We start from the raw sequence: 15,742 nt of genomic DNA, 5'->3' as shown, positions 1-15,742 counted from the left end.
TGTGACACACAAAAGACGAAAACTCTACCAAAGATTAGGTTGCTACTCAGAGCTTCATGTCCACGATAGTCGATAATCTGCAGGAAACTGAGTCAGTACAACAGCACGTTAAACACATACCCGATTCAAGTCCTCATGAAGTCCGTCCAGCAAGAAAGCCAAGAACTCCTGCGAGTCGTGCTGAGCACCATCAGCAAACTGCGGCAAGTACTCCGACACTTTACGCTGAACACAGACAAACGACACAACACAGAAATCAAAGGATTGTCTTTTGGTGCATGTTTCTTATTGTCCACTTTCAGCCACACATAAAGCAGTTTCACCCTAGCATTTTGCTTGTATGAACAAACCTAAGAACATGTGCAAGTGGTGTCATCGTGCGCCACATATACTACCAACACACTTCACTCTCCACAGAACCAAAGTTAGATACAGCCGGAAGAATTGCATGCCTTCAGCAATCCCCTCCTGCCCGAGAACAATGAAAAAGCCTGACCATACCTTGGAAAGTAGAAAGCGCAGTATGTATGATGTACTTGAAAATACTTGGAACACAGTACCTATACTCTCACAATACATGACTGTGTAGAATTGTTATAAATACAAAAGTCAGGCTCACCTTGAACGACTGTGGGCTGATTGCACTGTATTTGCCACACCACAAGACACGCACTAGAGCCGCATACTCCTCTGCTCCCTCGCCACGCATGCCCAGCGGATTGGTTCTGAGGCACAGGATGGCACAGAGCAAGCGCAAGACGCACATCACAGAGTAGATGAGTGAGGTTACAGTCCAGGCGACATCAATAGCAGGACCACAACAGACCTACATCGACAAAAGGGTACGGAGTTTCCCGCCATCGTCAGTTTGTGCCGTAAAATCTACATTGTGTACTGGGCACACTTGCAAGACAAGGGCAAATTAGCTTGTGCCAACAGAAGGGTGTGAATGTCGGACGAGGACTGGCATTGTCAAATTGAAAGGTGTTTACAACATGTTAATGCCACGGTGCATACTGCGAAGAAGAAAAGACGGCCTTCCTGGATCTCGAGTAACACAATGAAAGGTACATGTACTTTCAAACAACTGCATAGCTGCCATACTTACGGGTTGATCTCCTTGCGGTAGTTGCCACGTAGAAAGTGCGCCGACAGTGGCTCAGTGGCACTCAGACACTGAATAACGGAGTTCATGAAGCAGGTGTTGCCCAGATTACGCAAACCAGTCAAGCACTTGCCCTGAGCAACCAACAACATTGTGAGAATAAAGATTTGAAACAACAACAACAACAACAACAACAACAACAACAACAACAACAACAACAACAACAACAGCAACAGCAACAGCACCGTTACCCATACTTCGAAGTACATACATGTAGATTTGGCATTGAGGTAGAGGCAGCCACAGGCATGAGTGATTCATGAGTGAGAGGATATCGCACAACCAACATCCGGAGGAAAGTTACAGCAAATGACACTAACCATACACAATTCTCTGCGTTCGATACTACAATAGAGCAAAGAGCCATGTAATTGATGCACAAGTATAGCATTCTAACTTTAAAAGTGAAAAGTCAGTGGAGTAAAGCCGAGCTGGTACACGTTCCCATGATCCCACGGAACAAGAGAAATCTGATAACAAGCATGGATTTTAAAACATTCAATTGGACAACGCATGGGTGGAATGAGCTACGGTGGGTGGGAATCAGAAAGATGTTTTTGCCCTATGGGAAAACAGCCCAGCACCCTTGCATACACGGCACGCATACCCACACAACAGTACACATGAGCCTGGGAAGGTACACAGCAGCGTGAACAGCAGCCTGAACTTACCCGCCCGCCTTCAGACGGTTGCATGCCACGTCCACTCTCTGGTGAGATGACAATGGGCTTAGCAGACCTATCCACCGATGGTATAGCACTGACCATGGATTGAGGTGGTTCCCAATGAGTTGTCTGGCTACTGTGATCAATAAAATAGAAACGCCCCGAACGCTGATCAAGCCGCTTTTCCCAACCAACAGGTAGGTTGTGACTGAACTGTATTTGACTCTTAGGCAATTGCCTTGAAGGCTGCGGGCGTTGTCGGTGAGGCTGGGCAGTGGGTTTCGGTTGTGGTAGCTGTTGTTGCTGCGGTGGCCGTTGCGGTGCTGGTGCCTGTTGTGGTGGCCGTTGCGGCGACGGTGCTGGTTGTTGGGCTGATTGTTTTGGCTGCTGGGGTGGTTGCTGTAGGGGCTGTTTTGGCTGCTGGGGTGGTTGCTGCAGGGGCTGTTTCGGCTGCTGTACGGGCTCTTGGGGCGATGGCTGTCGTGCAGGCTGTTGAGGTGTTGGTTGTGGCTGTGCATGCCGTGGAGGTTCCTGTTGTCCCGGTCTTGGAGCTTGTAGCGGCAATGATGACTGCTGTGATGGCGGTAGACGAGCCTGCTGTTGTTGAGGTGGCCGGGGTTGTGATTGTTGCTGAGGTGCCATGGATTGTTGTGGTGGTGGCTGGGGCTGTTGCGGCTGTTGTGATTGTTGAGATGGTTGTGGCTGTTGCGGTTGTCGAGATGGTTGCGGCTGTTGTGGTTTTTGTTGAGGTGGTTGGGGTTGAAGGGGTTGCTGTTTAGGTGACTGACGCTGTTGTGGTTGTTGTTGAACAGGCTGGGGTTGGAGAGGTTGTTGCTGAGGTGGCCGTGGCTGTTGAAGAGGTTGCTGTAGAGGTGGTTGGGGTTGTTGTTGAGGTGGTTGGAGCTCTTGCTGTTGAGCAGGCTGGGGTGAGAGAGGTTGTTGTAGCGGTGGTTGAGGCTGTTGCGGTGGTTGTTGAGATGACTGGAGCTGTTGTGGCTGTTGTGGTTGTTGTTGAGATGGTTGGGGTTGAAGGGGTTGTTGTTGAAGTGGCTGTGGCTGTTGCGGTTGTTGTTGAGGTGGCTGGGGTTGTTGAGTTTGCTGTTGAGGTTGCTGGGGCCGTTGCGGCTGCTGTTGGGGAAGCTGAGGTTGGACAGATTGTTGTTGAGATGGCTGAGGTTGAGGGGGCTGCTGTTGAGCAGGCTGGGGTGAGAGAGGTTGTTGTTGAGGTGGTTGTTGTTGAGATGATTGGAGGTGTTGTGGTGGTTGCTGAGGTGGTTGCGGATGTTGTGGTTGTTGTTGAGATGGTTGGTGCTGTTGTAGTGGAGCAGGCTGGGGTGGGAGAGGTTGTTGTTGAGGTGGTTGTTGGGGCGGTTGTGGTTGTTGTTGAGGCGGTTGTGGCTGTTGTTGAGGTGGCTGGGGTTGTTGAGTTTGCTGTTGAGGTTGCTGGGGGCGTTGCAGCTGCTGCTGGGGAAGCTGAGGTTGGAGAGATTGTTGTTGAGGTGGAGGTAGCTGTGGCTGCTGTTGCTGAGGTGGCTGTGGCTGCTGTTGCTGAGGTGGCTGTGGCTGTTGTTGCTGAGGTGGCTGTGGCTGTTGTTGCTGAGGTGGCTGTGGCTGTTGTTGCTGAGGTGGCTGAGGCTGTTGTTGCTGAGGTAGCTGTGGCTGTTGTTGATGAGGCAGCTGTGGCTGCTGTTGCTGAGGTAGCTGTGGCTGTTGTTGCTGAGGTGGCTGTGGCTGTTGTTGCTGAGGTAGCTGCGGCTGCTGCTGAGCAGGTTGGGGCTGTTGCAGTAATTGTTGAGGTGGCTGGGTTGGTTGTGGTTGCTGTTGAGCAGACTGGGGTTGTTGTGTATGTTGTTGTTGAGGTGGCTGTGGTTGGAGGGGCTGTTGTTGAGGTGGTTGTGGGTGGAGGGGCTGTTGTTGAGGTGGTTGTGGTTGGAGGGGCTGTTGTTGAGGTGGTTGTGGCTGTAGTTGTTGTTGTTGAGGTGGCTGGGGCCATTGTGGTTGCTGTTGAGCAGGCGGGGGTTGGAGAGGTGGTTGTTGAGGTAGTGGCTGGGATTGTGCTTGTTGTGATGGTGGCTGGAGTGGTGGTGGTTGTTGAGCAGACTGGGGCTGGAGTGGTGGTGGTTGTTGAGCAGACTGGGGTTGTTGTGTAGGTTGTTGTTGAGGTGGCTGTGATTGCAGGGGTTGTTGTTGAGGTGGCTGTGGTTGAAGGGGTTGTTGTTGAGTGGGTTGTTGTGGAGGTAGCTGGGGTTGTTGTTGCTCTTGTTGCGGTTGAGGCAACTGAGGTTGTTGCTGAGATGGCTGGGGTTGGAAGGGTTGTTGTTGGAGAGTTTGTTGACTAGGCGGGACAGGTTGCTGATGAGATTGTTGAAGAGGAGGAGGATTTGGCTGGACGGAGGGCTGTTGATCAGGCGGTGGCCCAACAGGTTGAGGTGGTTGCTGCACATGATTAGACATACTAGCATTGAGATAGCCTTGTTGTTCATGACTGCATTGGGTCTGGTAGGGCACATGTTGCTCAGCTGCTACCACACCTGTTGAGTATTGATCAGAGAAGTACTGGGGTCCTCCATTCACTTGCTCAGCTCCAGCGATACCCGCTGCAGGTTCATACTGCTGTGGATATTGTTGATGCTGATGCTCTCCCATGAGTTGACCATCCTGCTGAGGCATTTGATACTGGTCCACTGGCTGATTCGAGGCTGCTGGAGGGTGCTGATTAAACTGATCATGTTGATCAAGCAGAACCTGACCAGTCTGGCCATTTCCCCATGGTTCTTGCACGGACATGGCTTGATTCTGTGGTTGTTGTTGTTGTTGTAACCATAGCTGCTGCTGTCCAGCAGGAAGTAGTGAGCTCATCTGCTGCTCACCTGTGGGAAGTTGTGAGCTCATCTGCTGCATCCGCTGCCACTCTTCAGCTTGCATTTGCTGCTGGACGCGTTGTTGTTCCTGAAGGTTCAGGAGCTCTTGCTGTTTTTGTTCCTCCTGCTGACGTTGCTGCTCCTGGAGGAGCTGCTGCTCTTGCAATAGCTGTTCTTGTCGCTGCTGCTCCTGATGCTGCTGCTGTAGCTTCTGCCTCTCCTCCATCAGCTGTTGCTGTTGCTGTTGTTCAGCAACCTGCTGTTGCCGCTGCTGTTCGAAAAGTTGTTGCTGCCGCTGTTGCTCCAGAAGTTGCTGCTGCCTCTGCTGCTCAAGAAGTTGCTGCTGCCGCTGTTGCTCCACAAGTTGCTGCTGCCGCTGTTGCTCAAGAAGTTGCTGCTGCCGTTGTTGTTCAATACGTTGCTGCTGCTCCTGCTCCTGAAGTGCTTTCCGCTGCTGCAACTCCAGCTGCCGCTGCTGTTCCTCTTGCCTCTGGGCCTGAGCCTGTTGCTCAGCTTCCAGCCTAGCTCGCTCAATGTCTTCAGGAAAGTCGGGAAAATCCAGCAATGCATGAGCCTGCGTGTTGTTGCTCCTGGGTATCTGCAGAGATAGATAAAATAAAAGAGAAATTCAATCTCAGTTAGAGCAAAAACACTGAGACTGTGTATGAGAGACTCAGAGGTATCAGCAAGGCAGCAGATACTGGACCTTCACACACCATATGCATCGCAGTCTTGACTGACACCTCCGCTCAAAAGTCATCGGCACGTTACGGGTACGGGAGAGCTACCTGACATAACATTTTTGTTAAACCCCACCGGGTATTGTACACAACATAATTATAAGGTAAATGTATCGTAAAATACCGTTGATCCCCCCCCCCCCCCCCCTCCCCATGTTAAGCTGGTAGTGAAAAGCACAGTGGTTCCCAGCCACCCAGCGCAAACATTCGCACTCTTACCCGCGCTTCATTCCCATGAGCACAGAAGACAGGATAGTGCAGTTGCCACTCAGCAAAGCCACCGTCCAGTACTGAGATCTTACAGTCGTTTGCGCTCTCCTGCATTGAATAGCGACACAGAGTGAACAGGCAACATATTGTATTTGCTGCAGCATAGTGCGTGTTAGGAACCATTACTTTAGGCTCAAATGCCTCGGGTTCGCATTACACTCCGGATAACGTTATGAAATGTATGATATGAAATGCACCTAGAATACTCCCAATTTCAGACTACTACGGTGTGTGTGTCCACAACACTCCGGCGTCCACAATGCTCTGGAAAATAAGGCACACGGTAATTTTCTCATGGCCATTGCATGTACTCTATGCTGTATTGTGTGCAGCAATGTACAACGTATCCGAGTACATGCACCGTGTGTTGGTAAAAGTAAAACACAGCCTTGAAATAGCTTCTTACTACTTCAGTACTTCTTAGTTTTTCATTGCGATCATGGATTGTGTTATTTCGCCCGTACAAGAGGCCATTCGACTTTCTTTGTAAAAATCAAACCCCTGAAATACTTCGAAGGAGGTCATTCTCATAGTAAAGTAAGTGCAGCTGTGTACACACGCCATCCTGATACTAACCCGAGACAGCAGGTTGTTTAGAATGGCCATCTTAAGAGATGGACCAGCTGTTGTCGAGGCGGTGGCAGAGAGAAACGAGGTACTGCTCAGTGCCTTGACGGCATCAAGTGTGCTTGATGTGTCAGTTAGCACAATGTTGGCAAAGCTGTGGCGAGTTGACCAAGTGCTGGCCCATGCCTCCGATGCCAAAGACACAAGGATATTACCCGTCGTTATCCTGCCAGAATTTCACAACAGCATACAGACAAGAGTTTCCATGAGTGCAATCAGGCCAAGACTCGGCTTCCATAACAAACACAAGCATACCTCAATGCAAACAGAAGAGAAACCAGAACCTACAGACATTAGAGAGGTTCCGCATAACGTAATTACGTTAGTAAAAAACGTAGTCGATCTACGGAAAGTCTTACGTAAACTGCATGCGCATCTGTGTTCCGCCATACGGAGTTTTCAAACCACGTAGCTGCCCTTGGCAACTCCGAACGCGGCAGTGTACGACTAGATCGACCTGGGAAGAAAGTCATAAATTTGTACCCCAATCCACTTACGGACCAGCTACGTTATCAGAGCCCTATCTACGTACTCTCCGTAGACAACTTTCCGTAAGTGGAGTGCAAACTCGCGAATTCACGGGTTTTCCCCGCCCACTAACGTAAAGTTGCTCAACTTTACGTAGTGCGGAACCTCTCTATTGACACTCAAGAAAAGGTAAAGTTTCAGGCTCCTCAAAATCAACATTTCCAAAACTTTTCCACAGACACTTACTTCCATTGCCTTCTCACCAGGTGGAATATAGGCAAAAAGAAATTGAACTAGCACAATGAGCTTACCGGTATACAGCAGTGATGTGATAGCAAGAGCACAAACAGGAGCAGCCAGAAGAAACACGGTGAAAACTAAAGAAAAGTATAACTCCAATACCGGTAGTGAGCCTGATACAATGTCATATTCACAGTATTCAGAAACATTCCCTTACCCAGAGTGAATAACAGACGGATCGATGTGAATGCAGATTGCACTTTCATGCTTGATGGAGTTGTTGTTGAACTCGTCCCTGCTGCCAATATCCAGTAGCAACACCTATATTGAAGAGAAGTAGCAAAAAAAATGTCGCCAACAGTACATGAGTATTATTTAAACTTGTTTATTGAGTGAGATTTGAACACCAGTGCTTGCCTCACCGTTTCCAGTAGTCACTCACTCAGATGCAAGGTTTAAATGCTGTGAAGAACAGGAAGGCAAAGCAGCTTCACAAATCACACTCCTCCTTACCGATGGCGTTTGAGCACTGCTACCATGCCCGGCCTTCAGAATGCTGAACAACTCTCGGCTCGTAATAGCCTCTACCGGAGCGACAGATGAATCTTTCTTTTCTGCACAGACACACAAATACATGCATATGCCAGCGGGGGATGACAGTATTAGTACAGTAAATAGTGGATATAACGTGCCCCTTTGATGTTCGATAATTTATCACTATATCCGGTGCATCACTATATCCGATTTGCATGTATGACTGACACATGGCACATGACTGTGTATGAAATGATGCATACATGCTGGAAAAAGCATGAAAAGCAGCCACGTGTACATGTGGCTGCTTACAGCATACAGGGAAGAATTTTCTCTCAATCACGTCTGCTGCCAGATGCATCCAGGCAACACTGGATCAGTTTTGGAAGAAATGAACTAAATTTGAAGAACAATTGTTTTGTGATCATCACTTTTGATCAGTATATACGATATTTTCCTGTGCATTTGATATGGTTTGCTTCCTGAAGCCCATCACAATAAGCGATATATCGGTATAGCCGATACTAGTGTGTATAGTGATATTTTTGTGATTTGATTTTGATTTTGGCGAGTTCGATCATTATAGCCGGTATATCGTTACACCCGGTCACTTTATAAACGATACTCACTGTATGTTCGTTATACGGGGCCAGCACTTGTATGGGACAAAGCAACCAGCATTTCCATCATTGGCACAGTCAGGTGGTGATGCGTGGTTGATGTTGTGTTACTTGTTGTAAGAAACCTATCATCAAGTACACCTCACGGTTGTCATTCTTGCTACATCTTGCCCTTGTACCATCACAAGAAATGCGATATCGACTTCCCAACATATTCGCACTATAACACTGGCGCGGTCAATCCCATGGTGACCTACAAACGACATGTGGATGTACATACAATTCAATATGCATCTATCTTAGCTTGATTGTCACACTAACCAGTCACTCTAGATGGCATGATAGTCTACAAAAAAAAAGAAAACAAAGAGAGATACACACACAGCACCACGAATAAATTGGACAGCTTCAAAAGTTTAAATAATATCAAGTCTGAGCATAGACGCAAGAGAATAGTTGAACACATTTCAGATGTTAATTAAGGTACAAGCAGCCAATAAGCTTTATGCCAGTTGTACAGATCCACGAAATCCTGTAGAATCCCGTAGACCCGGTTGGGTGTTGAATGTGCAGGACCCTATTGTGTTTTCTGCTATTTCCACTAAGAAATGGGCCCTGAAGGCATTTCATAAGAAAACCTTTTCCTGACAATGATCTAGCTAATCATTAGTTCTAACCAAAGTGAAGCAGCTGGAAAAGGGATTGCTTGCCATTAAATTACGAGGCTAAAAATAGGTCAAATGCGCATGCATAGCACACAATGAACACCCAACCGGGTCTTCTACGGGATTTCGTGGATTTGTACAACTTGCATAACGTCTATAAGGCTCTCCAAAACAATTTGCTATACCACCACAATCTCACAACATGTGCTCTGCTAAATATTTATCTTCATCACATGACGAGCGTTGTTGGAATCACAGGCATTCCATTACGATTATGAACACGAATCCAAAGAATAGGAAGATCTATAATTGGCACGAACAAAGAACACAGCCTACCAAGACAGGACCATCGAAACCGGTTGGTGGGAAGCTGGAGGAGGGCGATGACGGCTTCTTCGAATTACTGCAGAAGATCATTACAGATCAAAACACTATAATCTACAGAACAGCAAGACAGCCTCAAAGTGGCTACATATGCTTCATGCCAAACAAGCACCGTGCTAAATACCAGCCTGCAGTCTGCTCATGTCGGTAATTACAATGAAATGCCCAATCAGAAGCGTGAAATGCCAGCAGGAGGGATTTAATGATCAGTGCATAGAAAAAGAAAGTGTGCGTCGCATTACGTGTACATATTATACCCTGCAACAAGCCACACTCCTTGCACTCGAGCACAGTCCACACACAGTAACTGACGTCGATGTATCATCATTGATATAATAAACATGAAGCACCACAGGCAGAGACCAAGCCTAGCAACATCAAACACAGCAGTGCAGCAACATTTACAATGCTAGGAATAGTCAACAAGCACAGCAGCAGCAGCATCCTAGACAACTGGTTACCAGATAGGGATACATGTACTCTTCATGAACAATGGGAGATACATTACAAATACATATGCTGGGCTTACTTTGGTGGTGAAGGCTTGTCAAGTTTGTCTTTACCCTTGTCCGTCTTGCTCCTGGATGGGCTCAATGAAGAGCCTAGAAAGGATGAAGAGAAGAAAGGCAATGAACTCCTGTCCCAAAGAGGGAGTGTGTGTGTATGTGTGCACTGCGACCGGCCTAGGCATACATGTCGGTGTTTTAATCGACATCATTTTCATGGCCGTGAAACCAGCTTCGACGTATCCTTACATGTATAATTATGTATACTTGCAGTCTAGAGTCGCCTATCAAGGAACGAGCCAGGCACAGAAAGAAACGATACTTCTTAAGACAAATATCCAGAACGCATAGACGACTAAGTAAACAAGCACATACACACCTTTCTTATCAGCAGCAGCAGGTGCACTAGGTCCTGCCGGTGTGCCGCCAAGCGGCTCCGTGTATCTGAGAAGAAAATATACATACACACACACACACAATGCTAACCTCCCACATGCAGATACAGTAACACCTGTCAAGACCACTTGTCCTAAAGGGCAACTACAACAAGGACCAAGGGATACCATTTCCAGTCAAATCATGAAATGACCGTGGATAAAGAGGCCATCTGAACACGGGAACCACATTTTGAAGGTCCCTGAGCGGTCGGCTTAGACAGGTTTCGCTGTACAATCTTCTAGGGATGCAGTCAGTAGCAGTCTAAGCACACAAAATAAATCATAGATGTCAAAGCTAAACAACTGTACAATGAGCTCAGCTCAACTATTGGTCATCACCTTGTTTTCAGTGCCTTACACAGACGCTCCGCCTCTTCCATGGCACTAAAGATCTTTTTAGTGTCCACAATCGCATCGTACATGGCCTGAGTTCCACACAACACAACACAAGAGCAAAGCAAACAACACACATGTCAAAAAAGACATGCCTACACTGATTGACGTGAATTTTGTCCAAGCTACTCAGGATCACGGATCACATCACGTCCACACCTGCGAGCGGTCTGCAACACTCAGAAGTCCTGTAAATATATAAAGGCGTACTGGCATATTGCAAGTACTGGTAAGTCTATAAGTAGGTAAGCAGCAGCTTTCGGCCTCATCACACCAGCAACAGGACTCCCAAGTTGTAGATACTGACAAATAAAATCTCCTCCATACAGCGCTGCTCCGACCATTGAGGTCTCATCAGTGACCTCAGTCAGTGATCAGTGGTCATCGAAACAGCGCTGTATGGAGGACATTTCATTCGTCAGTACCTACAACTTGAAGTCCTGTTGCTGGTGTGATGAGGTCGGCCAGAGAGTGCATGTGGTGGAGGTGGAATAGTTTTATTGGTAAGTCAATGTTAGTTGAAACACACAATTTCAATGCGTGAACAGCAGCACACAATACACACAAATGTACAGTAACAGAGACCCTGCTATCTTCAGATCATCCAGTCGGTGGACATGCCCATTCCCTTCCTGCTGACTGAGCCAAGCCCTAGCCTAGGACAACAACGTCACTCTTCAACGCCCTTTGAAATGCACGGAGTCTCCGTGAAACCTTCTCATGTGTTTTACATCGGCCCCATGGAGTTTCAGTTTGATAAATCATAAATCGGTCACACTGCTCAAACCAATGCACTGCAGAAAACACAACTCCTGCGCACTACAAGTGGGTTACTCTCGCGCTCATGACAAAAAAACTTTTCTAAATGGCATTGCTGGATAGGTCAACATTTTATTTGTTCCCGCACAATAAAGTTCTATGTGCGCAAATACCAAAACAGGATGCATGGATTCTAGGGGTGAAACGAAGTAGTCGAAGGTTCGAAGGACCTTCGTTTTCCTTTGAAACGAACCTTCGTTTTTGATTCGAACGAAGGTCGACACGGGTTTAGTGCATGCATCAATGCATTGATTCCCGTTTTGCGTTGGTGTGTAGATCTACCATGGTGTACTCATGGATGACTTTTTTGATTGTATTCGTCGAGTGTTTGGCGCTCTGCGATACTAGTAGGAGTGTAGTTTTGCTATTTCGATCGTGTTTTCGCTCAGTTATGCTGCTTGTACCAGGAATATAGCTTGCTGTAGCTGCCGTCGATATCTGCTAGTGATGGTGTCTGGAGAACGTTGTAGCAGCGATACGAGTGTAGTCTAATAATTATTTGAATCGAAAATAAAAGTTTCCATCGCTGAAGCCATTGCAGTATTCACTCTCCCAGCAGCAGCGAGAGGGAGCGCAGCGATGGCCTGAAATCCTCGTGGCAGGTGAAGTTCCTCACCCAGTGACTATTCACTCTACTCTCAATCACCAATGCACCCGCTCGATGCGAGCAGATACTAGTAAGCGAAAAGTACATGTCCAGATTTGACAATTTTTTGATGAAGTTGGGCATCTGATATTTACTACGCAATATGGCTCTTTTCCGTCCATTTTGGTATTGTTCAAGCACGCAACTGGCCGTACACTAGAGCAGTGATCTATTGTCGCTTTGTGTCAAAAAGGCCAAGGCTAGCAAGTCTGTACACGATCCCAAGTACACTGATCTAAATTGTCAGAAATATGGACAATTGACTCACAAACAGGTATTGGGTATGGCCTCTATCAAGAGTATGTTAAAACTTTGCCTCTATCTACTGTAAGACATGTATATATAACGAGGAAGCAAATCTAACGTTTTAACGGATGACATTTCTTCGTTATAATAAGATCCGTTGAGGCCGTACTGCTTCATATATGCTGTATGTGGATACGGCAGAATACTGCAAGATCGTTAACATATCTTCTCGTTAACCTTTGAATTTTGGACAATCGTTAAATTTGCGACTCGTTATAATAACATGTCTTACAGTATAGTGGTGAGCTGGGCCAAAGAATTTTTTTACCTGGAATGGATACATTGATACTACCAGATTCAGAAACAAATTGCACATACAATGTCAGTATTGGGTTCTGATTTTTGCACCTTTTTATTTTTAAGATTTTTGAGCGTTTCCGTGATCATGTTAAAAAAGAATCCTTCGACCTTCGTTCGTTCTAATAAAGAAGGTTCGAATGGGAATTTGAGACCTTCGTTTCACCCCTAATGGATTCTGTACACATGTATAATGCGCACACGGGCTATTCTAAGTATCAATACAATACAGCACTGGTCAGTGAAGTCCGAGTAAAGGCACACTACCCGCTCCCCCGAGTTAAGCAGCCTCTGACACCCCAAAGCTTTGCAACTCAGCTTTGTTTACGCGTCCAATATGCAACTCGCGGTACGGCTCTTGGTCAACTGGTCAGATTTCACTGGCCAGCATTGTAATCATTATTCTCTTGTCCCTTGATGAATGTAAAAATAAATAATTTTGATAATCATAAGTTTAGAAGTGAAGAAAAAAGGACCAAGAAACTACAAGTTACGCTATAATGTCCACTAACACCACCAGTTACTTAAAGGGGAAGTTAACCCTTTGAGCACGCATGACGTATTAATACAAGTTCTATGTGCGTACAGTGTCACTGCACCCACGCGTGACGTATTATTACGTCGTGAGTGTACATAGCGTACAAACGCGATTTGCATGAACCCCGTGAGTTCAAACTATCGTAACTCGGTCAATTCTTGGCCGATTCTCACGATCGAAATATGTATCTGCAAGAGAAAACTCTCAGCTTGCGATAGAAACAATCGCCGAAGCGATACGACCCCGGGTTGTTGAGATATGCGACTCGACAAGGCAAATTCAAATCGATTTTTTTGCGAACTCTGCAGAACGCGTATTTTCCATTTTCGATCATTTTCGCGCTATCTGCTGCCATGGAAACTAGATTCAAATGATGGCAGCGGATCTGGGGAGTCCTCAAAAAAAATTTGAGCTCGATACGAGCAAGGAGAGTGAAATGGCAGCTGAGGATTTGATCTCCTGGCCGTGCTCAAGTCTGTCGAGCGCGTGCGTGAAGTTTGCCAGACTGTAGCATGGGCTTTTGGTGTCGCTCCGAGCTGAGCTTGGAACTATTTTGTTCCTCGCCTCAAGACCTTTGCAGGAAGCTCAAGATCGTGGAATTCGTCCAAAGAAAGGTAAAGTTATCGATCCTTGAACAGCTACTACTTTCATAGGAAAAACGCGATTTTTGCAGGTGTTGGCGTGGGGCGGCATTCAGGTAGCGTCGTGCTCAAAAGGTTAGGGGGGGGGGGGCAAAAATTAAAATTTCACCAGTTGTAGTCTTCGGGGTGCTGAGTCGAATGGTCTTGGTCCGAGAAAGCTGAGACGCTCCCTTCCTACTTGAATCCCAATCGAACTCGCGCACTTCCACCGAAACTGGGTGACTGCGCCCTACTAGATGGGGATTTGTATGCAAAATGTCACTAAAAGCGCCATTTCGTTCTTATAAAAGCACGGATGACCGCGATTGGCCCATATGTTGCAGTCTTTTGGACGCTGAGTCGACTGGTTTTGGTCCGAAAGGCTGCGATGCAGCGTTCCTCCTTTATTCCCAATCGAACATGGTTGAACAAGCGGCCACGTGCTCCTGCGTACACCAGTCACCTGGTCACTGTGCCTGCAGGGTACAACTTACTAGCCTGTTTGACCTTTTTTGGGTGCAGTCCTGTCACTCGAGTTGAACTCGAGTTGAACCTTGGTGTGAAAGTTGTCGCCTGCTGGCGCGGTGACCAGGTGATTTGGGCACCCAGGAGCACGTGACCGCTTGTTCAACCATGTTCGATTGGGAATAAAGGAGGAACGCTGCATCGCAGCCTTTTCGGACCAAAACCAGTCGACTCAGCGTCCAAAAGACTACAACATATGGGCCAATCACGGTCATCCGTGCTTTTATAAGAACGAAATGGCGCTTTTAGTGACATTTTGCATACAAATCCCCATCTAGTAGGGCGCAGTCACCCAGTTTCGGTGGAAGTGCGCGAGTTCGATTGGGATTCAAGTAGGAAGGGAGCGTCTCAGCTTTCTCGGACCAAGACCATTCGACTCAGCACCCCGAAGACTACAACTGGTGAAATTATAATTTTTGCCTTAACTTCCCCTTTAACAATCAGCTCGTGCGATAACATTGCACGACACTGACCGACGGTACTTAGTTTAATAACTGGTGGTGTTAGTGGACATTATAGCGTAACTAACTTGTAGTTTCTTGGTCCTTTTTCTTTACTATAGATATTCATAAGGTTGAGGGAGTAGTTTAGTGTATATAACTTAAATATGAACTTTAATAAGCCTGGTACTATTGGTCACAATCTAGGACTACTAGGCAATACAGGAAACTGATCAATCGTTAGATAGTCAGAATGGCAGCTGGACATCGTCCAAAAACAAATGTCGCTGAAAAAACTACGAGTCTTTACAGCCCTAGCTTACATGATTTGCCTTGTACTTTCGGCATTTTCGAATTTCCTGCATGATGCCAATGAATCGCATGAAGTAGATGTAAGCATGTTCATCCTCGTGGCACTTCGCACAGTCCATCGCCTTTCCGTACAGTTTGAAGGCAGACTTGCAAAACCTGCACGTTGAAAGAAATCAAGGGCAGCAAGGAAACAATAGCTGAATAGAGACGCTGAGCAGTATCAGACAAAGTAATAATAAAAAACTCACAACTGAAGATCTCCATTTCTGTCAACTTTAGGATCTCCAACAAGCTCATTCAACTTGCTCATGGACGTTGCCAAGCTCGTAACTGGCGGCATGTTGGCTACCAGTCCACCTAATCTCTACCATGGCAAAGAAATTTAGAGACTTCTCGTTTCTTGTTCGACGAACTGCTGGCTGACACGAACCAAATTCGACATGAAAACCTTTCAAAACCAATAATGAAGTGTGATCTTGTTGTCTTTTGGGCAATCGTCGTACCGCTACGCGATGTGTTTGTGTTGCTTTGAAAAAATGTAGTACACTGACTGTACAGTACAGTACTGTCATGTATACGTCCGTATGGAGTGACGTCAATATCTTGCGTACCCTGCAACATTACGTCACACTGCTACAGCCTTTTCACTCAAGTATGAAGTAAC

The 15,742-nt window shown here is 46.7% G+C and overlaps 1 protein-coding gene across 3 annotated transcripts in view; it reads right to left on the bottom strand.

The window, feature by feature from the left end:
* LOC135805776 (ubiquitin carboxyl-terminal hydrolase 8-like) overlaps positions 1 to 15,554 on the bottom strand; it is a 29,388-nt gene extending 13,834 nt beyond the window's left edge. Inside the window, exons 1-16 of one of the 3 annotated variants that reach the window (XM_065319867.1) lie at positions 15,327 to 15,554; positions 15,090 to 15,234; positions 10,522 to 10,607; positions 10,125 to 10,189; positions 9,769 to 9,841; positions 9,192 to 9,258; positions 8,512 to 8,536; positions 7,550 to 7,650; positions 7,254 to 7,357; positions 6,278 to 6,494; positions 5,651 to 5,749; positions 3,240 to 5,289; positions 1,837 to 3,185; positions 1,109 to 1,239; positions 620 to 725; positions 121 to 225 (exon numbers count right to left, since the gene is read on the bottom strand). In XM_065319867.1, coding sequence (XP_065175939.1) covers positions 121 to 225; positions 620 to 725; positions 1,109 to 1,239; positions 1,837 to 3,185; positions 3,240 to 5,289; positions 5,651 to 5,749; positions 6,278 to 6,494; positions 7,254 to 7,357; positions 7,550 to 7,650; positions 8,512 to 8,536; positions 9,192 to 9,258; positions 9,769 to 9,841; positions 10,125 to 10,189; positions 10,522 to 10,607; positions 15,090 to 15,234; positions 15,327 to 15,418 — 4,815 coding nt within the window. In that variant the 5' untranslated portion in view covers positions 15,419 to 15,554. Of the gene's footprint in view, positions 1 to 120; positions 226 to 619; positions 726 to 1,108; positions 1,240 to 1,836; positions 5,290 to 5,650; positions 5,750 to 6,277; positions 6,495 to 7,253; positions 7,358 to 7,549; positions 7,651 to 8,511; positions 8,537 to 9,191; positions 9,259 to 9,768; positions 9,842 to 10,124; positions 10,190 to 10,521; positions 10,608 to 15,089; positions 15,235 to 15,326 lie in introns of all 3 variants that reach the window. The other 2 variants (XM_065319868.1, XM_065319866.1) reach the window with 2 other exon arrangements.
* Positions 15,555 to 15,742: the final 188 nt, after the last annotated feature.

The sequence above is a fragment of the Sycon ciliatum genome, chromosome 1 (genome assembly GCF_964019385.1).
Source record: "Sycon ciliatum chromosome 1, ocSycCili1.1, whole genome shotgun sequence".
Classification (NCBI taxonomy): Eukaryota; Metazoa; Porifera; class Calcarea; order Leucosolenida; family Sycettidae; genus Sycon; species Sycon ciliatum.
This window is presented reverse-complemented; position numbering and strand designations above follow the sequence as displayed.